General features: G+C 39.8%; 1 protein-coding gene across 3 annotated transcripts in view; it reads right to left on the bottom strand.

Annotated features, from left to right (window-relative positions):
• Positions 1–22,598, bottom strand: part of TRIO (trio Rho guanine nucleotide exchange factor) — a 200,143-nt gene that overhangs the window by 84,863 nt on the left and 92,682 nt on the right. For all 3 annotated transcript variants that reach the window (XM_075271066.1, XM_075271068.1, XM_075271067.1), the window contains exons 25-30: positions 21,370–21,479; positions 19,319–19,388; positions 16,193–16,282; positions 15,852–15,944; positions 13,268–13,379; positions 1,251–1,441 (exon numbers count right to left, since the gene is read on the bottom strand). In XM_075271066.1, coding sequence (XP_075127167.1) covers positions 1,251–1,441; positions 13,268–13,379; positions 15,852–15,944; positions 16,193–16,282; positions 19,319–19,388; positions 21,370–21,479 — 666 coding nt within the window. The remainder of the gene's footprint in view (positions 1–1,250; positions 1,442–13,267; positions 13,380–15,851; positions 15,945–16,192; positions 16,283–19,318; positions 19,389–21,369; positions 21,480–22,598) is intronic.

Raw genomic sequence — 22,598 nt, forward strand, 5'->3', positions numbered from 1 at the left:
CACTACTAATTTTCCTGTAAAAAGAAGCCCTCATACCGCAGTGACTCAGTGGCAAAACCTCTGCTTGCACAAAACCTGAGCGCATTTTCTATTTTCTTCTAAGTGATACTATAGAATAGGGGGTCAAGGATTCCAGGAGGAAAGTAGAAGATGCATACAGGCTGTTTACAGGAGGAGGTCCCGCCAATCCCATCACTGCTCTGTAAGTATAATATAATAATAAACTGGGATAAACTACGAATTAATCCCTAAACTAACCAACCGCCTAACTTCTAATTTACTTCTAAGTATAAATATCCATATCCCTGGGCAGTCTTGTGACTACCCCAGGGACATTTTCTGATAATCTACTCTACTCTCCCAACCCCATCAATACTTACGCGTCTTCCTGTGTCCTGGAACGGCTCCTCCTCTCTTGAAGCGCTTGCACAGTCAGGAGGTGACTGCAAGACATGCACAGGTACAGGCAATTCCTATGTACACAGTCTCCAGCCTGTGCACAGTGAAAAGAAAGGAGGAGCAGTTCCCAGATCAGAAGCTAGGTAAATATGATGTGACAGAGTCGGGAGGGTATTCTTAATTAGTTACTTGAGAAGGACTAGCAGTGGGTAGGCTAGCTTAGCTAAGGAGACAAGGAGGGGGTGTAATAGAGTGAGAGAGGAAGGGAGGAGCAGTGACATGGAGGTAGTGTGGAAGGTACACAGGAAGTTACATAGTTGAAAGCTAACACCTAGTAAACAAATTCAGAAGATACCAGGAGCTCCCACAAACCCCTAAAAGTCAGTCAAAACACTGCTAAAAGTATGGGTGTACTTTTAACCCATTAATAGCACTAACAGACACAAATTAATTAAAGAGTACCCCCAAGAGTACAAGGTTATGGAAGAGTACAGTCAGAGGGGCGTTCCCATAGCCCAGCAATGCCGCTAGGCATATAAGGCCTATCTTTCTGACCATGGAGGGATATTGGTGCGCATACCGACAAAGCTCAGTTCAGAGAACTGTCAGCTTTTTACCAGTATAAAATACCAATCATCTTTGAGGACATGAAAGGTCCTCTTTAAAGCAAAATAATTACAACTCGTCCTGGAAGAATAAGTCATTATATGGTTATGTTGACCAAAAAAAAGTTGTAAAGCGTGTAAGTGGTTGTGAGCAGGATATTTATGATCATGAGGTAAAATGGATAGGATAACAAAAGGTCAATAAATAACTTTGTATCTCATACTACACAAGAAGGCACTACTTACAAATAATTTCATTTTGTAAATATACTTGCTTCTTCCAGTGGAATCTTTCACCTCTTTGCTAAATACCAAAGACATCTCAAACAGAAAAAGATGCCTTTCCCTGCCTTTTCGTATTAATGTTTTAGGGTCCCAAACTTGGAATGAATCTTGCAGAATCAGTTCTCCCTGAGAATCAATGTTCTCTTCAAAGCCTGAAAATGAAAAATGATATACACATTAAACTAGTTAGTGGAACTAACAACAAATATTACATCGTGAAGCAAGTCATGTCACTAGGGCTATGGATTATTTACAAAAGAAATCTTTATCGAGCCTCCAAACACTGATGTATTGGAAAACCCTTTATGGTTATATATACACATTTCAACTGCTAATGCCTCATGGTGCTAGATTATAACAAAGTCACAGAGGGTGTGTCTTTATTCCTGCTATCAAAGTGTGTTACAGAATGGAATAAACCTACTAGAAAAATAAAACTTAACTTTTAATATAGTATAAAAAGGTGGATATACCACCAAAAAGTGAGCATCTAAGATGGTGTTAATATACCTACAGATAGCTTGTGGAGCTAATCACTGAGACCCTATAATACCACACAAGGATATAGCATGAATGTAAGGAGTTAATAGCTCAGAGTCCACAAACCCTACACAGGATAGTGTATCAATAAGGCCCTAATGTAAACAGCCTAAGATACATATGTGATATCAAAGGGAGTATTTGACCCATAACCCTTATCTTATCGGATATAGATGGGTCCTAAAGTCGAAATTAAGTCTGCAGAAGGTACTAAACACAAATATAGACCATATAGAGCACAGACACACTGCTAGCTAGTCCCACTTCTAAGTACATTTCAGCCTAACATTGATGAAAAATCCAGAATCTAGTAGGCTGATACAGCTCATAGGTGTATATGGGGATAGCTGCCCCTGGAATGTAGCAGCACTGGTTAGCTCAAACACATAATGTGTGTAAGGATAGCTGTTCCTGAAATCTAGCAGCAGTTCAGCCCAATCTAATTATAAATCTAAGATGATGATAGAAATGTAAGATACTGGGTCTAGCAGGCTAAAACAGCTGAAATACATAGCGCATTAGCTCAACATGTTTCCCCTCCCCTACTATCAGGTAGATTCATCAGAAACCATATAGAAATGAGACTAGGAGCACAGCTAAGTAATAATAATAATAATAATACATTTTATTTATATAGCGCCAACATATTCCGCAGCGCTGTACAATTTATAGGGTTCAGATACAGACATACATAACAAAGAACGTCATTTCACACAATGGGACTGAGGGCCCTGCTCAAAAGAGCTTTCAATCTATGAGGTAGAGGGGGTGACACAAGAGGTAGCAGGGGCGGCATTGCTTATACAGTGTTCAGACAATTTTGTGCATTAGGAATTGTGATAGGCTTGTCTGAAAAGATGTGTCTTTAGTTTGCGTTTGAAACTGTAGAAGTTGGGAGTTAATCTGATTGTCCGGGGTAGAGCATTCCAGAGAAGTGGTGCAGCTCGGGAGAAGTCTTGTATACGAGAGTGGGAGGTTCTGATAATAGAGGATGTAAGTGTTAGGTCATTGAGTGAGCGGAGAGCACGGGTTGGGCGGTAGACAGAGATGAGGGAAGAAATGTAGGGAGGTGCGGCATTATGGAGAGCCTTGTGGATGAGAGTAATAACTTTATATTTTATTCTATAATGAATAGGCAGCCAATGTAGCGACTGGCACAGACCGGAGGCATCGCTGTAGCGTCTAGCCTGATAGATGAGCCTGGCCGCTGCATTCAGAATAGATTGTAGAGGAGAGAGTTTAGTGAGGGGAAGACCGATTAGTAAGGAATTACAGTAGTCAAGGCGAGAATGAATCAGAGAGACAATAAGTGTCTTTAGTGTATCTCTGGTAAGGAAAGGGCGTATTCTGGAGATGTTTTTGAGGTGGAGGTGACATGAACGTGCGAGTGATTCAATATGAGGGGTGAAGGAAAGGTCTGCGTCAAATATGACCCCAAGGCAGCGGGCATGCTGCCTAGGAGTTATAGTAAGGCCTGAGACTGCAATGGATATATCAGGGACAGATCTGTTAGATGGTGGAAACAGTAGTAGTTCAGTCTTAGAGAAATTTAGTTTCAGATAGAGCGAGGACATGATATTAGAGACAGCAGAGAGACAGTCACTGGTGTTCTGTATGAGTGCAGGGGTGATGTCACGGGAAGATGTGTATAATTGGGTGTCATCAGCATAAAGATGGTACCTGAAGCCAAATCTGGCGATGGTTTGTCCAATGGGGGCTGTGTAGAGAGAAAAGAGCAGGGGGCCGAGGACCGAGCCCTGAGGAACCCCAACAGCAAGGGAAAGAGGAGAGGAAACAGAGCCCGCAAATGATACACTGAAAGTGCGGCCTGAGAGATAAGAGGAGAACCAGGAGAGCGCAGTGTCATTGAGGCCAACTGAGCGGAGCATAGTGAGGAGAAGTTGATGGTCAACAGTGTCAAAAGCTGCAGAGAGGTCCAGAAGAATAAGAAGAGAGAAGTCACCATTGGATTTAGCCTTTAGTAGATCATTAGAGACTTTTGTGAGAGCTGTTTCAGTAGAGTGCAGAGCGCGGAAACCAGATTGTAAGGGGTCAAGCAGAGAGTTAGCAGAGAGATAACGGATTAACCGAGAATAAACCAGGCGTTCCAAAAGTTTAGAGATGAAGGGGAGGTTAGAGACGGGTCGATAGTTAGCAGCACAGGATGGGTCCAGGGAGGGTTTTTTCAGTAGCGGGATTATAACAGCATGCTTGAAGGAGGATGGGAAGATTCCAGAAGAGAGAGAGAGGTTAAATATTTTAGTAAGGTAAGTAGTGACAGCAGGGGACAGAGATTGGAGAAGGTGTGAGGGGAAGGGGTCACTACTGCAGGTTGTGGGGCGAGATGAAGAAAGTAGCTGGGAAACTTCCTCTTCTGTGACAGGTTCAAAAGATGAGAATGGACAGTCTAAAGTGCGGCTGGTGAGGGGATCAGTACTATCGTAGGTGTGGGAGTCAATGCCACCTGGGGCTTGGGCAGTAATTTCCTGACGGATCTTATCAATTTTATCATGGAAATACATGGCCAGGTCATCAGCACTAAGGTCTGTGAATGGCGTCTGCACCTTGGGTGTGAGTAAGGAGTGAAAGGTTTCAAAAAGCCTTTTAGGGTTGCTGGAGAGAGAAGAGATGAGGGCGGTGAAATAGTCTTGTTTGGCAAGGTAAAGGGCAGAGCTATATGTTTTAAGCATAAACTTGAAGTGGAGGAAATCTGCAGGTGAGCGTGATTTTCTCCATAGACGTTCGGCAGACCTAGAGCAGCGCTGAAGAAAACGTGTCTGTGGCGTGTGCCAGGGCTGATGCCTCCTATGTGGGACTTTACGAGTGGAGGGGGGAGCAACCTCATCCAATGCATTTTTGAGGGTATCATTATAGTGACTGGTGGCCAGATTGGGACAGGAGATTGAAGAGATGGGGGACAGGGAGGACTGTAGAGTATCTGAGAGGTGCTGGGTGTCAATAGCACGCAAGTTCCTATATGTGTGATGGGTAGGGGCGTCTTGTGAAGGGGAGAGAGCATATGCCTAACACCGATAATCAGTCCTCTAAAGCTTCTCATGTACGTAACGCTAAATAAATGAATATATGCAGTCAAAACTGCAGTTCCCGGGGCCCTAATGGTGTGAATCCCGGCACTCCAGAATAGCACATGCTCACACTGAGCTGTAGTTGCTTGATATAGCCGAGCTCCATACATACGCCACGCCCATGACTACCAGAATGGAGCCAGTGACAGTTACGCCCCCATCAGCTGGGCAAGGCGCGGTATATTGCTTTTGCTCAGTAGGTTATTTGCAATTACATTAACCCCACCAAAAAAAAAAATACATGATCACATCATATCAATACAGGAAACCAACCAAAAAACAAATAACCCTTAAAAGTATTCCAGTATCGAAAATGCCAAGGTATAACAAACTCCTCTACCAAGAGTAATCATTTATAGATTACACAAATAATTTAAAAGCCCACATAAAAACACAACACTATAGGATAGTGTGACACTGGGGTCGACAGGTAATATATTAATAGTTAGCATCACATTCTAATGAATGCTTGAGAAATAAATCACAGTTAAACAACCAACAAATAATCCTACAATATTTCAACCATTAAAGGGATTCTACCACTAAAATGTTTTTTTCTGCTTTAATCGTCGGAATAGCCTTTAGAAAGGCTATTCGTCTCTTGCCTTTAGACGTGGTCTTCGCCGCGCCGTTCCTTAGAAATACCGTTTTTTACCAGTATGCTAATGAGTTCTCAGCAGCAATAAGAGCGGGCCCAGCGCTCAAACGACGATGGGAGCATCCCCACTGCTGCCTGAGAGCGCACTCCAGCGCCGCCTCCATCTTCAGCTGCAATCCAGTCTCTTCTGTTGGTTCAACTTCCGACGCCTGCGTAGTACGCTCCTGTATTGAATTACAAGAGCAAGAGCGGCCTCCCATAAATGAGCGCTGGTGCCCGTCCTCATTGCTGCGGATAACTCATTTGCATACCTTTTAAAACCGTTATTTCTAAGGAACGGCGCCGTGGAGACCACGTCTTAAGGCTATTCCGACGTGGTAATTAGAAAAAAATGTTACTTTAGTGGTAGAATCCCTTTAAACCCCATTTTCACCTATAAGCAGCCATAATCAATATCTACCAACTGCCATATTGAAAGCTCTCACACTAACACCCTGATGCATGTCTTGCATCAACCATTGTCAGGGAATTATAAGAGTGTTTCAGAAAAAGCAATAAATATCTGTGAGCCAGCTTTTAATAGTAACAAATAATAATATAATCAATAATAACTTGGAATGTTTTGATATCGGGCAAATGCATGTACTGTATAGATACATTAGATAAACAAGACAGAATTCCCAGTGTGGAGGGTTGGTTCTTTTCTTTTTTTACACAGTGAATTGGGAGGAGGGGGGATGATTCTCTACACAGCCTGCACGCACAGACATCTTTAACTGTTGCTCTGTGCAAAGGACTGAAGATCCTGTAAATCCCAAAGCTTACAATGTAAGAAAAGTCGTCTAATGTATTCATAACTACTGTTAGCTGCTTGTTTGATTACAGATGGAATATTATTCAAAGACAGCAAGCAGCTTTATTTGGTGGGAATTTTTTTCAGCTATTTGTTTGCTATTGTACAGTTACTCAGGGCAGACTTGTTTCAAATCAGCAAAACCTTCATCTTATTAATGCATTGATTTTCTTTTTGGTTATCAAGTTCCTCATTTGGAATACATGCTCAGCAGAGATAGGGAAATGATCCTGGAAAAACCTTGCTAAAAAGTCCCTGTGTTTTATATCCTGAAGTCAGCGGTGTTTAACTCCGCAAGACACTCATCATACGCTAAGTACAAGGCTTTCTGTTTCCAAAAATAATAAGGGAGGGATTTGTTACACTAAGGCCAACTTACAAATCAGAATAGTAGTTGTCCGAGAAAACACAAACAAAAGTTCCTGCAAAAAAGGGATTGAATTACTCAGCGATGATTATGGAGAGTATGCCACTCCGGGTCCAAATGAGAGTGCTGATTCTTGCCTTTTGGAGGTCCTAATTCTGGAAGAGGGATGCCCCATTCAAGCAGTAGTTTAGTGCCAATAGCTCGGTCCTGCAGCACATGAATAAAGCCATTTCTTTGTATGAGCAATCTGGTACGGAAGTCCAATTTACAGGCAATGTTGGATCCAAGTACCACTGTAATTGGCACTTGTGTAATCTATGTTTCTGAATAGTAGCCCGAGATAAATCAGCATATAAAATAATCTCCTCAAAAGGCTTAGACAGAGATCCCAGTTTTCTTGTGACATGTTTCATAGCTTCTTTCACGTCAAAAAAAAAAAAAAAAAAAAAAAAAAAAAGGGATCCTTGCGATCATATTCCTAGGAACAGCCTTAGGGAGAGACTTTGTTTTAGGCAATCTGTGGATTCTGTCAGTGAACAGCTGGTGGTCAGACTGTGGGTACCAGCTGTCTGATCATGTTCTCTAAACATATGAGATGGACTCCGGAATCCTGTGTATTTTAGCATTCTCTTTCTTGCTTCTGTCCTCCAGGTCCACCATTTTAGCTTTAATCATGTTTACCTTGCCCTCCAAATTGTAACGGGCATTGATGAGATTGTTATAAGAGCAGGTAAGTTCACACATCTTGTGCTCCAAAGGATTAATTTGCCCCCCCCCCCCCCCAAATTCAGAAATCCATCTATTAACAATAGCAGCTACTTCACATAAGTCAGAACCAATAGAGTTTCTTAAGACGGACATCATACCTTTTATAAACTATTCTGCTTGTTCGGAAGATGGGTAAATCCTCAAAATGGTCACTATCAGTGAGATTTGGTGCAATTATCTGCGGTGGTTTTGACGTCCCTGTGCAGTTGTCTTTTTCCCGGACTAGAAGAGAGAGAGTCATCACTGAATGTAGTGTTTGCTCCCGCCATGTTTTCTGCAGTTATATGTTTCATTGAGTGCCGCGAGGAATGTTTGTCCCCTGGAGGAGGAGGGTATAAGTGTAGATCATGCGACTCACTGGTATGAGTCGGGAGCCCTTGCTGAAAATCTGGGTCATCATAGAGGTCCATTAGGAGTCCAAACAGGACTAAGATAGCATCTCCCGCGCATGAGAAAGAGAGCGCAAGGCAAAGAAGTCTGTAAGCTGCTTCAGGCCAGTTTTGTTGAATCTCCTTCCTGTCATCAAGGCCAGAAAATAGCAGAGAGACACTACCAGGTGAAAGAGCCAGAAAACTCCCGCTGTTGATGCTTGTAAAGTTGCTTTGAGGAGGGTGGTAGACAGAGTTCAGAAGAGTGTGACTGTCTTGGTGCTCAACTTGGCCATGCCCCTCTAATAAGACCTTATCATTCCATTACAACACGAGCATCAAGACATTATTTGGGAAGGAGTGTCTTTTGGGGGATAGTCTTAACTGACTAAGATATTTGATACCATCACCTCTGATTCCTCATTTTCCCAGCACCCCTACTTCCTCATTTCTCAAAATATCTCTCTGTTCTGATACTTACTGATATTTAGGCCCATGAGGGACAGCGGAGTCTCTGCCGTGCTGGGAAGAAGAAAATTTGGATAACAGAGAGACTATTCTCTAATTCTACTGCTGTTCTCCTTTATACATTTAAAATACAAGTACCACATGTTATTACTTTTGTTGATCATTATTTCAGTTATGACTTGCCTCACCAGACAATCTGAGAGGTATCAATATATTAGTATATGCGGGTGTATATCCATGTGGCAGGACTAACGGGCATGATATAACAACTTAGTCGAAGACTAAAATGAAATTGATCACATGGAATGTTAAAAAGACCCCACAAAAACACTTGATCATCCTTAATCATCTCAAGAAATTGCGAGAAGACCAGGCCCTGTTCCAAGAGACTCATTTGGCTAAGGAGGACTTTTTCTACATGAAAAAGGCTCTGGGTGGGGGCACTAGTTGGATCACCTTCCTGTAAGGACAAAGGTGGGGTACTAAGTAAACAAGATGGAGGAAAATCTGTAGGAATGTAATTAGCGAAAAACTGGAAAGAGTTCTACTTTAACCCCTTCCCGCCGATGGCATTTTTTGATTTTCGTTTTTCGTTTTTGACTCCCCTCCTTCTAAACCCCATAACTTTTTTATTTCTCCGCTCCCAGAGTCATATGAGGTCTTAATTTTTGCGGGACAATTTTTTCTTCATGATGCCACCATTAATTATTCTATATAATGTACTGGGAAGCAGGAAAAAAATTCAGAATGGGGTGGATTTGAAGAAAAAATGCATTTCTGCGACTTTCTTACGGGCTTTGGTTTTACGGCGTTCACTGTGCAGCCAAAATGACATGTCCCCTATATTCTGTGTTTCGGTACGGTTCCAGGGATACCAAATTTATATGGTTTTATTTACATTTTGACCCTTAAAAAAAATTCCAAAACGGTGTTAATTTTTTTTTCTAAAAGTCGCCATATTCCGACGGCCGTAACTTTTTTATACATAGGTGTACGGGGATGCATAGGGCGTCTTTTTTTGCGGGGCCGGGTGTACTTTTTAGTTCTACCATTTTCGGGAAATGTTATTGCTTTGATCACTTTTTATTCAAATTTTTATCAGAATCAAAACAGTGAAAAAATGGCGGTTTGGCACTTTTGACTATTTTTCCTGCTACGGCGTTTACCGAACAGGAAAAATATTTTTATAGATTTGTAGAGCGGGCGATTTCGGACGCGGGGATACCTAACATGTATATGTTTCACAGTTTTTAACTACTTTTATATTTGTTCTAGGGAAAGGGGGGTGATTTAAACTTTTAATACTTTTTATATTTTTTTTTATTTTTTTTTTTATTTTTTTTTTGCATTTATTAGACCCCCTAGGGGTGTTGAACCCCAGGGGGTCTGATCACTAATGCAATGCATTACAATGCTAATGCATTGCAAAAAATCATCATCTCTTTTGCAGGCTGTATACACCAGCCTGCAAAAGAGAGAATTTGCAGACCGGCTGGGAGCCTTTAACAAGGCTCTCGGCTGTCATGGCAACGTGACGTCGGCCCTGGAGCATGCTCCAGGAGCCGGCGATCCCTGCCAAAATGGCGGCGCCCCTGCGCCGCCGGGAAAATGGCACCTCCGGTGCCTTTGACAGCAGCGCCGGAGGGGTTAATGCCTCCGATCGGTCCGGGGACCGATCGGAGGCATTAGAGCCGGTTGTCTACTGCTTAAAGCAGTAGACACCCGGCGGCTATGACGGCCGCCCGGCTCCCGGGCGGTCGCCATAGTTACAGACCCGACACGCGCCGTACTATTACGGCGCATGTCGGGAAGGGGTTAAAATAAGAGCCCTCTTCAATCTTCAATATTTTGTAAGTAGAGCCGACAGCGTTGAGTTTTGCTCCAAGTGTTGAGAACATAGGGCTGATCTGTATATTGCATGTTCGCGTGTCCAAAGGTATAAGACGATAGCAAAATGGTGTCAACCTATTATTGAATCATTATATGGTGATCACGTCACTTTCAATCAAATAACCTTACGTTTATACTCCATATCCATACTCCAACCTTAACATGATCCCAGACTCCTGCAAGATATCCCCTATACTGCATATCAAACTATTAAAAGGGTTTTTCCAGCCAAAAAAATAAAAAATTTAATGGCAGGAGAAAATTTAAAAGGTGCTCTAGGGTCCTTCTGAACCATTGTTGTCTCCCAGTGGAAGTCCCTGCCACATGTGACCGGCCTCAGCAAAGGACAGGACATTCTGAGTCTTTTCCTAAGGCTACTGAAGCGAATCAGCAGCTTCAATGGAAGGGAGCCAGGACGTCACAGCCGGCAAGGAGTGTCACTTCAAGACAACACCAAAGCAGCAGGACCGAACCGCGCTGGGAGGACACAAGATCATCAAGGCAGGCGAATATGATTTTTATTTATTTATTTTTTAAAAAATAAAATAAAATAAAACTGTTTCTCCAAGCAGATAGAATTGAAGCTGAAAAGCGTAGACGCATAAAAACACCATCCTTTAAGAAATGGAGGAAATTTTACACAGAAATTTTCATGACAAGAAATTAAAAAACCTCTTGGTACAACATCTCAAAAGGAACACTGACAATACTAGACACACATAACTATTTGACAACTGATCAGGTGAAACTACATAGAGAAGTACCAAAGATGAAAAGCCCTGTCCTGGTGAGACAGCTAGAAACCTACCTGAATGTTCTAGTGATATGTTAATTAATACTTTGTATTAGAAAACAACAGTTGTGCTGGCCAAATGTAAAGCAATTAGGAGCAATACAACAATTTTATATCACCTTTACGCACTCCCAATGACTTCAGTTATACTGCTAATTGTGTTTGATTATCAACCATATGCACATTAAAGGACACTGACTCATACAGCTTTTTTATGTGTAATGAAAGTAGCCTCTATCACAAAAACGCCTGGGCTACTGTATAAGCAATGCTACCTCCGATGCCGCCCCTGCTACCTCTTGTGACACCCCCTCTACCTCATACACTGTGTGCTCTTGTGGGCAGGATTCTCAATCCCATTGCGTGAATTCTTTATTTCTCTGTAATGTATCCTTTTGTCTGTACTTGACGTCTACATTTTGTAAAGTTCCATTGGAATATGTCAGCGCTATTTAAATGAAATGTATTATTAAATAAGTTTTATTATATATTAAAATAAAATAAAACACAACGACCTGATTAGGTTAAAATATCCCAAAGAACACATCTGAATGTTCTGGTGATATATTAGTTACTTGGTGTTAGGACTGTGACGACTAGGTCAGTGTGCTGTATTTTTTCCACATAGAACACGGACCCATTCATTTCTATTAGCCCAAAACTCACAACAGGTCATATTCTTGTTCAATTTTGCAGCCGTGCTTCCACAGCTCCTACTCATTAAATCTATTTCTATTTGAATCCACTCCAATTTATAATCAAAATACTTATGGAGATTCATGTTGCTCTATGCCAAAGAGGAAACTTGTGGGGTGACATAAAAAACATGATTTATGAAGCAAAATGCAAGACTGCAAAACAATTGTGCATCTGTGGAATGTAGTCTAATCTTGATCTGGAATACTTATTCAGAAGTGTCATAAGTTATAAGTTGTATCAATACAAACATTTAATGCATACAGTCAGAGTGTTGGCACCCCTGAAAATTTTCTAGAAGATGAAATATTTCTCCTAGAAAATTAATGCAATTTTACATGTTTTGTTATACACATGTTTATTTACCTTGTGTTTTAGAACACCACAAAAATGGAGAAAAAAAGGCAAATTGGACTTAATTTTACAACAAAAAAAAAAATCGAAAAATGGCTCAGACAAAATTGTTGGCACCTTTTTAAAATTGTAGGTGAATAACGTTATTTCAAGCATTTGGTGCTTGTTCAAACTCAAATTTGGCAAGTAACAGGTGAGGGCAATATAAAAATCCCATCTAAAAACAGATAAAAAGGAGAGAAGTTGACTGAATCTTTGCATTGGGTCTCTGTGATAACCTTTTTATACATATGAAAATCAGCTGTAACTGTAAGATTTTACATCAGGAATGTAATCTCATTTAATGGATGTGCCTGGAAAATGCAAATCCTCTGCCCTTCCGCTGGAATTGGTAACTAAAGACTCCCCAAAAGTCATGATCAACATTTTCAACTTCTGCCCCCACCACAGCTATATGTAGGCCAATCTGGTAAATCATGCCACCTCCAACGTTTCAATGACAACTAGCAAAAATGTGAATGCATCTCGATGCACGTTTAAATCAGGATTAGTGCAAAATAGGTAATGTAACATATAGTATTAAAGGGTTTGTTGTTGATTTCTTTTTTTTCTTTTTTTTACTAGTGACCTATTCCTTAAGGTACTGGAGATCATAACAAAGAAAGTACAGTTTCAGTCCCATTGTTATCAAAGGAACTCAAATCAATAGGCCTTAGGTGGCCACTTCACAGTGTATGGAGCAGTACAGTTCGAGTACACTGCAGGTCCAGCAAACAGCTGATTGGGAGGCAAGGAAAATGTCCCTTTAACAAAATAACTTTAATGAAACCTGAAATGAGGCTTATAAAAGCATACAGGAATCTTAAAGCATAGTAAATGAAAAAAAAGAATATTGGAGCCAATAATCTAGCTATTCCTGCTTTAGAAGATTAAAAAATATTCTTAGGCAGGATGGCATGCAGTCATACTTACAGAGGTGTACCACACACCTTTGTAGTTTTTAACAATTCATGGTACTGAGAAAAACCATTTTTTAAACTTTTAATAAAAGTATAAACTTTTTTTTTTTTTTTTTACAATATTTGGCATGTTTTTCAAAAATATGCTGGCAATTATTTCTAGAACACCCATATTAATTAGATTTTCAAAATAAAAAATATAATGATTTTACATTCATATAGTTTTAATAGATTTTACCTTCTAGCATGCTAAGATGCATGGCATCATTTGCTCTTTTCGGAACACTAAGCATGACCTCCAGCCCATCCTTAATTTCTCCTTTCCCTTCCTCACAACACGTCAGTAGCTCCTGAATTTGAAGAAGAAAAACACAAAGATTAAACAACTTTGCAATAACAGTCACAATGCATACTCTTAAGTGGGCTGCTGAAATATATGTGAATAGGCTCTTTTCTCTTAATAATCTACCTCAATGTTGTATGCAAAACAGTTTTTTTTTTTTTTTCAATAAATGATCCTTCAGCTGTTAGAAAATACTCTAGGCTAGGGCTATTCGCATTGATTATTTCAATTACTTTGCATGAATGCCAGTCTCAAAATGACATTGGCTAATGGATATGTTGTTACTAGCTTTTCAGTATCAATAAGGATTGAGGATATGTCAATAACTGAATCATTCATCAATAGCAATGTTTTGTTCACACTTGCGCCAGGCACTCGTCAACGTTTTGAAAATAAAAAACTGTTTGGTACAAAATAGATTCCAAACAGTTACACAGCAGATAACAGAATGCAAAACGGGCACATATAGATGACTGTTGTAATCCGCCCAATATATATGAAAAGTTTTTGAGGTGGTCCATTATGTATCCTTATATTTTTTGTACGGACACAAAGGCCTTCAAGTCTGACTTTGGTCTCCATTTAAAAGAGCAGATACACGGCGGAGAGGGTCAAAAAGTACACCTGTGGATTGTTTTAAAAACATTTCAAATGAATGATTTTTTAAACAAACCATTTCGAAACAGTTTTTCTAATACTACGGTGGATTCACGATGGATGGATACCAGGCACAAGTGTGAACAAAGCATAATTGAGATAAAATGTTTTTCATGGCTTGAAAAAGCGCTATAAGTGCGAAACGGCTGTTACCTATGTTTTGTGCCTTGTTGCTGTTCTTCTCTCCTTATGTTTTTAAAGATATACCAATAAAGGACTCTTTTTAGGAAAAAGATATCGCCTTGGTCAGTGCCCCCATTCTTTCCTTCTTTATATATTTTTTTTCCTGGTTGTTGTGCACCACCTGTATAGGCGAGGACCGATACCTCTGTCGTCTACCCATTATACGCCACTCTTACCAGTGCATTGTTGCAAATGTAACTATATTTATGCAGGCTTGTTGCTGTGCCACCATTTTCTTCTTCTTCTGCTATTTGTGTAATCTTTATTTTGCGTTAAGTCACAATCATCCAGCCCTAGCCTAGGTCATATAGAGGTGTGATTATATGGCACTTTCATAGTAAATGGATGATGCTCTTTTACCAGAGATGGTTAAATATATTAAACCGCTTCCCTTCTAAACCGCAGTTCCAATTGAAGAATTATGGGACCAGTTGGGACACCAGCTTCAGCAACCTACTAGTCTATACAGTATGTGGGAAAATGTGACGTAGCATACCATATCGAACTTGAATGCCTCCAAGTCCAACAGTCTCTCATCTTGAATCCAAGCTAGACATGGCCCAACAGTGCACTAGAGCTTCCTTTGAATTGTACAGTTTTTTACAATATACATATCCTGTCTCTCTTAACATTATAATCACTAATGTATCCTCATTATAGTCACACAAACTTTAATCCAATTCCAACTCCGTTTTTGGTAAGTTTTTTCTTTTTGTCAATGAGTGTGAGTAATCCCCATTTCAGGGATTTTTCAAGCTTATACACAGCAGCATCTCACATAATTCGGCAGACTGTAGAGTTGCTGAGGAACGCAGCACTGATACCCCTATTTTTTGCTGGCTGGGACACTGGCACAACAAGGCCACAGGAGCATTTGTGAGCGTGAACTGGTGCAGCTATGCCTCCTTTTCCCTGAAAGCTGGGAAATGGCTGTCTCTGCAGTCTTGGACCAATAATCCCACTTGAGAGTCAAAGCTTATTATATGTTAAAGAGGACCTTTCATGTCCTCACGAAAATGGGTTTTATACACTGCTAGAAAGCTGACAGTGCACTGAATTCAGAGCACTGTCGGTTTTCCTGGTATATGCCCCAGTGGTCTAGATATCATGCAGTTAGTTTCGGCACCGATATCGCCCCACTGTTAGAAGGGTGTTCCTCATAGCACCCCAACCCAGGTTGGCTGCTGATGTCACTGCATCGAACCACCTGTGCAATGAGAAGAAATAGGAAAAGACTCTGGCTATTCCACTCACCAGGGGATTGGGGTAAGATGAGTATTAAATGCCTTATCAGTTTACCATTAACTATGAAGGGGGCAGGAGGAGCGTGAGGGGAAGGGAAGTAGAGAGACAGAGATGAAGTAGACTAAAGCAAAAAAGGCTTGGAAAGGCTGAGTAGTAATTACTGGTAAGCCAGCTGTATGGACAGAGACAAAACAGCCTCTCTACAGCTCTACAGTGCAGATGTTCCTCTGTTTGGAAGAGCCCTCCTCTAACTCCCCCTGCATTTTCCATAGGCTCCTTTTGTACAGATTTGAATCAGTGGCTTGAAGAGGCAATTAAGCAGTAGTATATATATTTAAAAAAAAAAAAAAAAGCGGAAAATGTACAAATGCAATTAAGGGACAAATAAACTTACTTTTAACAAAAGCTGATACTTTGTTATCCTTTGTACAGGTTTAATAAGGTAAGATGAAATTGAGTTTGCTAATTCATGACGATGCTGAATTTCCTGTGGAGTATGGAAAACACAAGATGTTGTTACAAGAGAATAACCATTAATTAAAAATCTAAGAGTTGCTGCTGAAGGTTAACCGAGAACACAGTGCCCTCAAGTTATAATATTAATTGGTTTAAGGACTACCACTGTACATTTAAACCACTGTAACTAGAAACCCCAAACTCTATGGAAAATTAGTAACTGGTTCAAAAGATGCCAAAATATCAACAAAAATATGGAAAAAAAATTCATTCACTTACATCAAAATATGATCCTGCTTGTTCTAAGATGAGTTGTGTGGAGTCAGGTTTATTTTTGCAGTAGGATACATACATCTGAAATTTATCAGCCTAAAGAGAAACATAACACATGAAATTACTTTATCTCTATTACATTGTCTGTTAAATATATATCTGTATAATGAAAGATCTACAGAATTTAAAAGGGTTTTACAGGACTACAATACTGATGGCCTACACTTAGGATAGGACATCAACAACTCATTGTTGGGGGTCCAAAACAGGGAACCCACCGCTAATCAGCTGCATCATGATCATCAGTCACACAATACAACTGTAGTTCATATAAGTTCAAGTCAATCGGGATAAGCTACAATATAATGTACGTACAGTACTGTGCTTGGGCCTTTTTCAACTCTGTGGTAGCATCAACTATCTTCTTTGGAGTGGCCTGATGGGAGAGTAGCATACCAGCCAGGGACAGAAACAGATTTGACAGGCTGGTTAGAAGGGCCAGCTCTGTCCTTGGGAGTCCCCTGTACCTAGTATAGGTGGTGGGTGACAGAAGGATATTGTCTGTGGTGAGACCCATGCTGGAGAACAACTCCCATCCCATGTATGAGACCGTGACAGCACTTGGCAGTACTGTCATTGACCGACTGCTTCACTCCAAGTGTAAGAAGGAGCACTATCAGAGATCCTTCCGTCTAACCGCGGTCAGGCTGTATAATCAACAACAGGCTAAGCGAAGATCACTCTGCACAGAGAACTAAATGATCCTGAGTCTTTATTTATTTATTTCTAGTTGCTATGACTCCTAGTATCTTTTTATACCTGCTATGAGCTTGTATGTGTTCTTTCTTGAATTATATTACCCATACTGCTGTAAAACACTGAATTTCCCCAGGGTGGGACTATTAACCCCTTAGCGACCCTTGACGTAACTGTACGTCATGGGCCGCATGGGGATGTATGGAGCGAGCTCACACGCTGAGCTCGCTCCATACACGGCAGATGCCGGCTGTATCATACAGCCAGGACCTGCCAATAACAGCAGCGGTCGGTGCCCGAGCCGATCGCTGCTGTTAACCCTTTACACACTGCGGTCAAACGCGACCGCAGCGTGTAAACAGCGCAGGCGGCATGGGCGCCGCCATGTTTCCCCGATCGCCGCCCTCCTGAACGTCACATGAGGGCGGTGATCGGTTGCTATGACAGCCGGAAGCCTATTGAAGGCTTCCAGGCTTGTCTCTGCACTAGATCTATTAGACGATGCCAGAGGCATCGTCTAATAGAAGTGGTGCGATTTTGCTATTCACTGTAATACTGTAGTATTGCAGTGAATAGTATGGGCGATCAGACCCCCTAGGTTTCAAGGTACCTAAGGGGTCTGATCATAAATGTAACAGAAGAAAAAAAAAAGTTTTTAAAAGTATTAAAAAAATAAAAAAAATATAAAAGTTCAAATCACCCCCCTTTCCCTAGATTAGCTATAAAAGTAATTAAAGAACATTAAACATAAACATATTAGGTATCCCCGCGCTCCAAAATGCCCGAACTATTAGAATATTAAAACATTTATCCCGTACTGCGAACAACATAGCGGCAAAAAAAATAAAAACAGCCAAAAAGCGTTTTTTTCAACACTTTGCCTCTTATAAAAAAATTGAATAAAAAGTGATCAAACCATCAGATCTTTCCCCAAATGGTATCAATAGAAACGTCATCTTGTCCCGCATAAAAAGACACCACAACCAGCTCCATACATGGAAATATGAAAAAGTTACAGGTGTTAGAACATGATGACACAAATTTTTTTTTCTATTTTGCAAAGTTTATCATTTTTTTAAAAGTATCAAAACATTTCAAATACTATATAAATTTGGTATCACCGCGTTCGTACTGACACGTAGAACACAGGTAACATGTCATTTGTACCAAACAGTGAACGCTGTAAAAATTAAACCCATAAGAAAATGGCGCAAATGCATTTTTTCTCCAATTGCACCTCATTCTGAATTTTTTTCCAGCTTCCCAGTACATTGCACAGCATATTGAATGGTGCCATTACAAAGTACAATTTGTCCCGCAAACAATAAGCCATCATGTGACTCTGTGAACTGAAAAATGAAAAAGTTATGGCTCTTGAAATGTGAGGAGGGAAAAACGAAAATGCGAAACCAAAAAATGGCCTGGTCCTTAAGGGGTTAAAGGATTATCTTATCTGACCTTGGTATTCAGTGAAGAGGCTGCAGTGCTCACTCAAACTGCTAATTGAGGGGCTATTGGGTGTTAGACTCTCACTCATCAGATACTACAGACCTATCCTAAGGATAGGTTACTAATATATAAGTCCTGCAAGACTTATATATAACATTTATTAAAATAGGTTGCACTGTGACAAAACAAAATATTTAATCAAAACGGATAACCAACTAATTTTCATTGATTATCTATTCTCGGTCATTAAGAGATCAGTGGGGGACCAACACATATTTGAAGGGATTGTGGTACTCGTAATAACCACATCTACTTTTAGGTCAAATAGCATCTATTTCATAACAGCTGTGCAATGTGATTACAACCTAATTTGATAGAATTGAGTAGAAAGAAGCCGAAATTGCACTGCACATCCACTATGAAACAGACAGTGTAAAAAGTGAAGAGGTCACGGTGCCCAGCTCAATCAGAGAGACGATAAGCGCAGGTCCTCTGTGTTGTACACCACTGATCTCTTAATGATAATGATGAAAATATGCCTTAGTTTGTCTTCTACAGTTTGCAAGTGTTACTATACACAAAATTCTTCAAAAAAACAAAAACCAAAAGCACACACTTTCTATTCTTTTCAGGTGGAGTTTCAGACAGAATTCATATAAAGATGTGGCAGGATGATTAATTCTGACTCATTTGAAAAGAATGACGCATTTTTTAGGCTTTTTACAGGTGGAAATCACCTCAAATTCTGTTCCCAATAACACATTGTAAACATTGCATCTGATTGACCTTGTTACCTCCATTTAGCTCAAGGTTCTAGATAAATTCTGGGGGATCTGAGGTGTTTTTTGTTCTTTTTTTTAATCATTTACAGAGAATCTACAGGGATCAAAAATGTGCTGATTGCATAAGAAGAAACTATAAAATTACCCAGGTGACAAAGCAATGTCCAACATCTTCTGGCAGTTGTTCATATTTTTCAAGCTCCTTAAGAAATACACTGTAATATAATAAACACAAGCTACATTAGTTTTATGCTAATTAATTAACAACTTTATCAGTCAATAGAGTGTGAATAGAGGCAGTCAGGCTTTTCCTAGACATCTGATCAGGATGGAAGGCGGAGATAAGCATAATGAATCTCATTATGCTTTATCACTTTTTCCCCACATTAGTCAAGTGCTGGCCTTCACACAATATAAAATGCTCCACCGTGGCTCCAACACAGTATAATACTCCACAAAGGCTCCTGCACAGTATAATATGCTTCCCAGTGGAACCTGCACAGTATAATATGCTCCACAGTGGCTTCCACACAGTATAATATGCTTCCCAGTGGAACCTGCACAGTATAATATGCTTCACATTGGCCCCACACTATCTAATATGCTAAACAGTGAAGGGAAAATCAGAGAGGCAGAGATATTGGCAGAGAGCGCGTGCATGGCTCTCTGCAAATAGTGAAAGGGGTGAATGGAGCAAATTGACTTTCGTCGTACCACTGTCTCTGTGACATTGCAGATCCAGAAAGAGATGGACCGTAATGCTTCCCTAGGAGTAAGTATCGTCCTGGGGCTGGATATGCCCCAACTACGTCACGTGGGGTCACGTGGTAGAATCAAACAGCGCACAGAAGTAAAAGACACAATTTAAGTGAGTTACACATTTTTATAGGGGCACGATATTAAATATCTATTTATCCCAGACAACCCCTTTAATAAATTTTGGATATTTTTTGTTTTTTGTGTGGAATCCTGCAGTTTTACACTCTTTCCCTTGTTTCTGTATTGAGAAATGTTTTTGCTTCTCACTGAGGGTTACTGTGTACAGGACTACGAAGCTGTGTAAAATGTAAAGAAAACAAGGGGAAGGTCACATCAAACAGTTTTATCTCGGACATTACAAAACGCACAAACTTGCTTTTGATGTCATGTGAAAAAGAAGATTTTCTCCTTTAAAATAACACTAAGGTAACATATCACAGATTTAAAACACAGGGATCGTATTTATAAGTCACTGAATTTTGGTTTGGTTATTGACATATCAATCTTGATTAGACACTGTACAGACAGTGACATATTCTTTAGCTAATGGCAGTGTGGGGTAGGGTGGCATGGATTCAAAATAGTCAATTTGAGCAAATTCACAATGATTAATGGCTTCTTCCTGGACGACGGCCCCTCCTTCTTTACAAATTCCCAGGACCACTCTTCTTCCAATGCTGCTCTATGCTCTGCAGCAACGATCCACCTCTATTGCGCATGCGTGGAAGATGTGCAGTAGAGGAGGATTATCAGCAGCAGTGTGCAGAGCAGCGCTGGGAGAAGTGGCAGCAGTCAGAAAATAAGGAAGAGCTGTCCTAGAGGAAGAAGCCTGGAAGGTAAGAGTGATGGAGTGGATGGGGTGTGTGAGTTGACATGTCTGACAGTGTTATTAAAAAAATAAATAAAAACCATAAGAAAAAGCTGAAAATAAAAACACTTCTCTTTTCCTCCCTTTCTTCCAGGTACTACTTTTATCCTTTTAAAGTCTTTCAACCTACAATAAGCTCCCCTGACCACCAATAAACAAGTATGCTCAGAACAGACAAATATGCGAGTTTATTTCTAACGTTGGGTTAAACCATGCAATTTCAGTGATAAACATACCATTAAGTTGTTCTATATGCAATTGGAGTTAATGGTATTTTAAGAAGGAAGCATGATCAGAGTATCTTTGCCCTCTACATCAGAAGAGAACAGCCGGATGTAATATACATTTTGCTGCTAAGTTAAGTTCAGTCTCAGCCATTTAACATCTTTGATGCCACAGACAATACAGACTGCATCAACTAAGCAGTGTGACAATGGGATGGGCCTCATCTTGTCAACCCATCAGCTGGCAAAGGCCCCCAATTTGTTAATATAACAAAGTATTAAAAAAAAAGCCACTAACTCAAAAAAATAAAGTGTAACTTTATTCAGTACTCTTAAAACACTCACTTATTATGAAATTCAAAAATTTCTTGCATGTTGCCAAAGATTATATGTTCTTTATTCACAATGCCAGGTGGAATTTCTTCAACTCCGCTAGTCATTTCCCATAGATATGTCTGCAATATGACAAAGAAAAACAATTTGTATTAAGAAAGAGATAGACTGCTTAAAGAAGATGGTTTCATCAAATAAAGCTTATTAACCACAAGATGAAAAGTTGTCCAGCATGCTTTCTGTATTCATTCACAGTTCTCGAGATCCCTAGCTTTCAGCCAGTGGGATCCTTCACTATAAACTGATATTAGGGCTTCTGCACAGTTATCAGAATTCTACCCTGTAATAATATGGCTGTATACACATTAAATTTTATACAACTATGATGACCAGAGAAGAGACTGCGATAATCAGTATCAAGCAGGAGGAAAAAAAAACAAAGGTAATCATAATGTGTATTTTTAAAAACAAAAACAAAACTGAAATCCTGTCCAAATTTAATACTATAAATCATTTGTAAGGCCTCATCTTATGGGTTCTGCAATGTAAGAAGGATATAAAACAGCTATAGAGGGTTTAAAAAGAGGTGATTAAATAAATATTTGGGATGTGACATCTCTCTTGAAAAGAAAGGCTGGAAAATTTGTGATTAATTGGAGATGCCATACTACTGAAACTGATTTATTAATTGCAAGATAATTAAAAAAAAATCAGGGATAGAGTGAGTATCCAAAAATATAGGGTCGCAAATTAAAACTTTATAGCTTTATTATTGACCTGCTAAAATATTATAATATAAAATTGCTCCCCCACAAGTGAAACACCTTCACCTACAACAATGTGGTTCACTAGACTCCAGTCAGTCTCATGTGACTGACTAGAGTCTAGCAATCCACATTGTTGTAGGTGAAGGTGTTTCACTTGTGGGGGAGCAATTTTATATTATAATATTTTAGCAGGTCAATAATAAAGCTATAAAGTTCTAATTTGCGACCCTATATTTTTGGATACTCACTCTATCCTTGATTTTTCAAATAATTGCATAATATAGGGAAACCTTTTGAATCTCTTTTTGTACAAGATAATTTTAAGAACGAAGCAATGAAGATCCTTAATGTTTGGAAGAAGTGGGATTCAAAGAAACATATTGAATAAAGTTCCACAAGAAGAATAATTATTTGTATTTATTCTTAATTTTTCCTTGGTCAGGTCAATGTAGCTTTTTAAGGTCTTATTGCTTT

This window comes from Leptodactylus fuscus, chromosome 4, assembly GCF_031893055.1.
Source record: "Leptodactylus fuscus isolate aLepFus1 chromosome 4, aLepFus1.hap2, whole genome shotgun sequence".
Taxonomy (NCBI): domain Eukaryota; kingdom Metazoa; phylum Chordata; class Amphibia; order Anura; family Leptodactylidae; genus Leptodactylus; species Leptodactylus fuscus.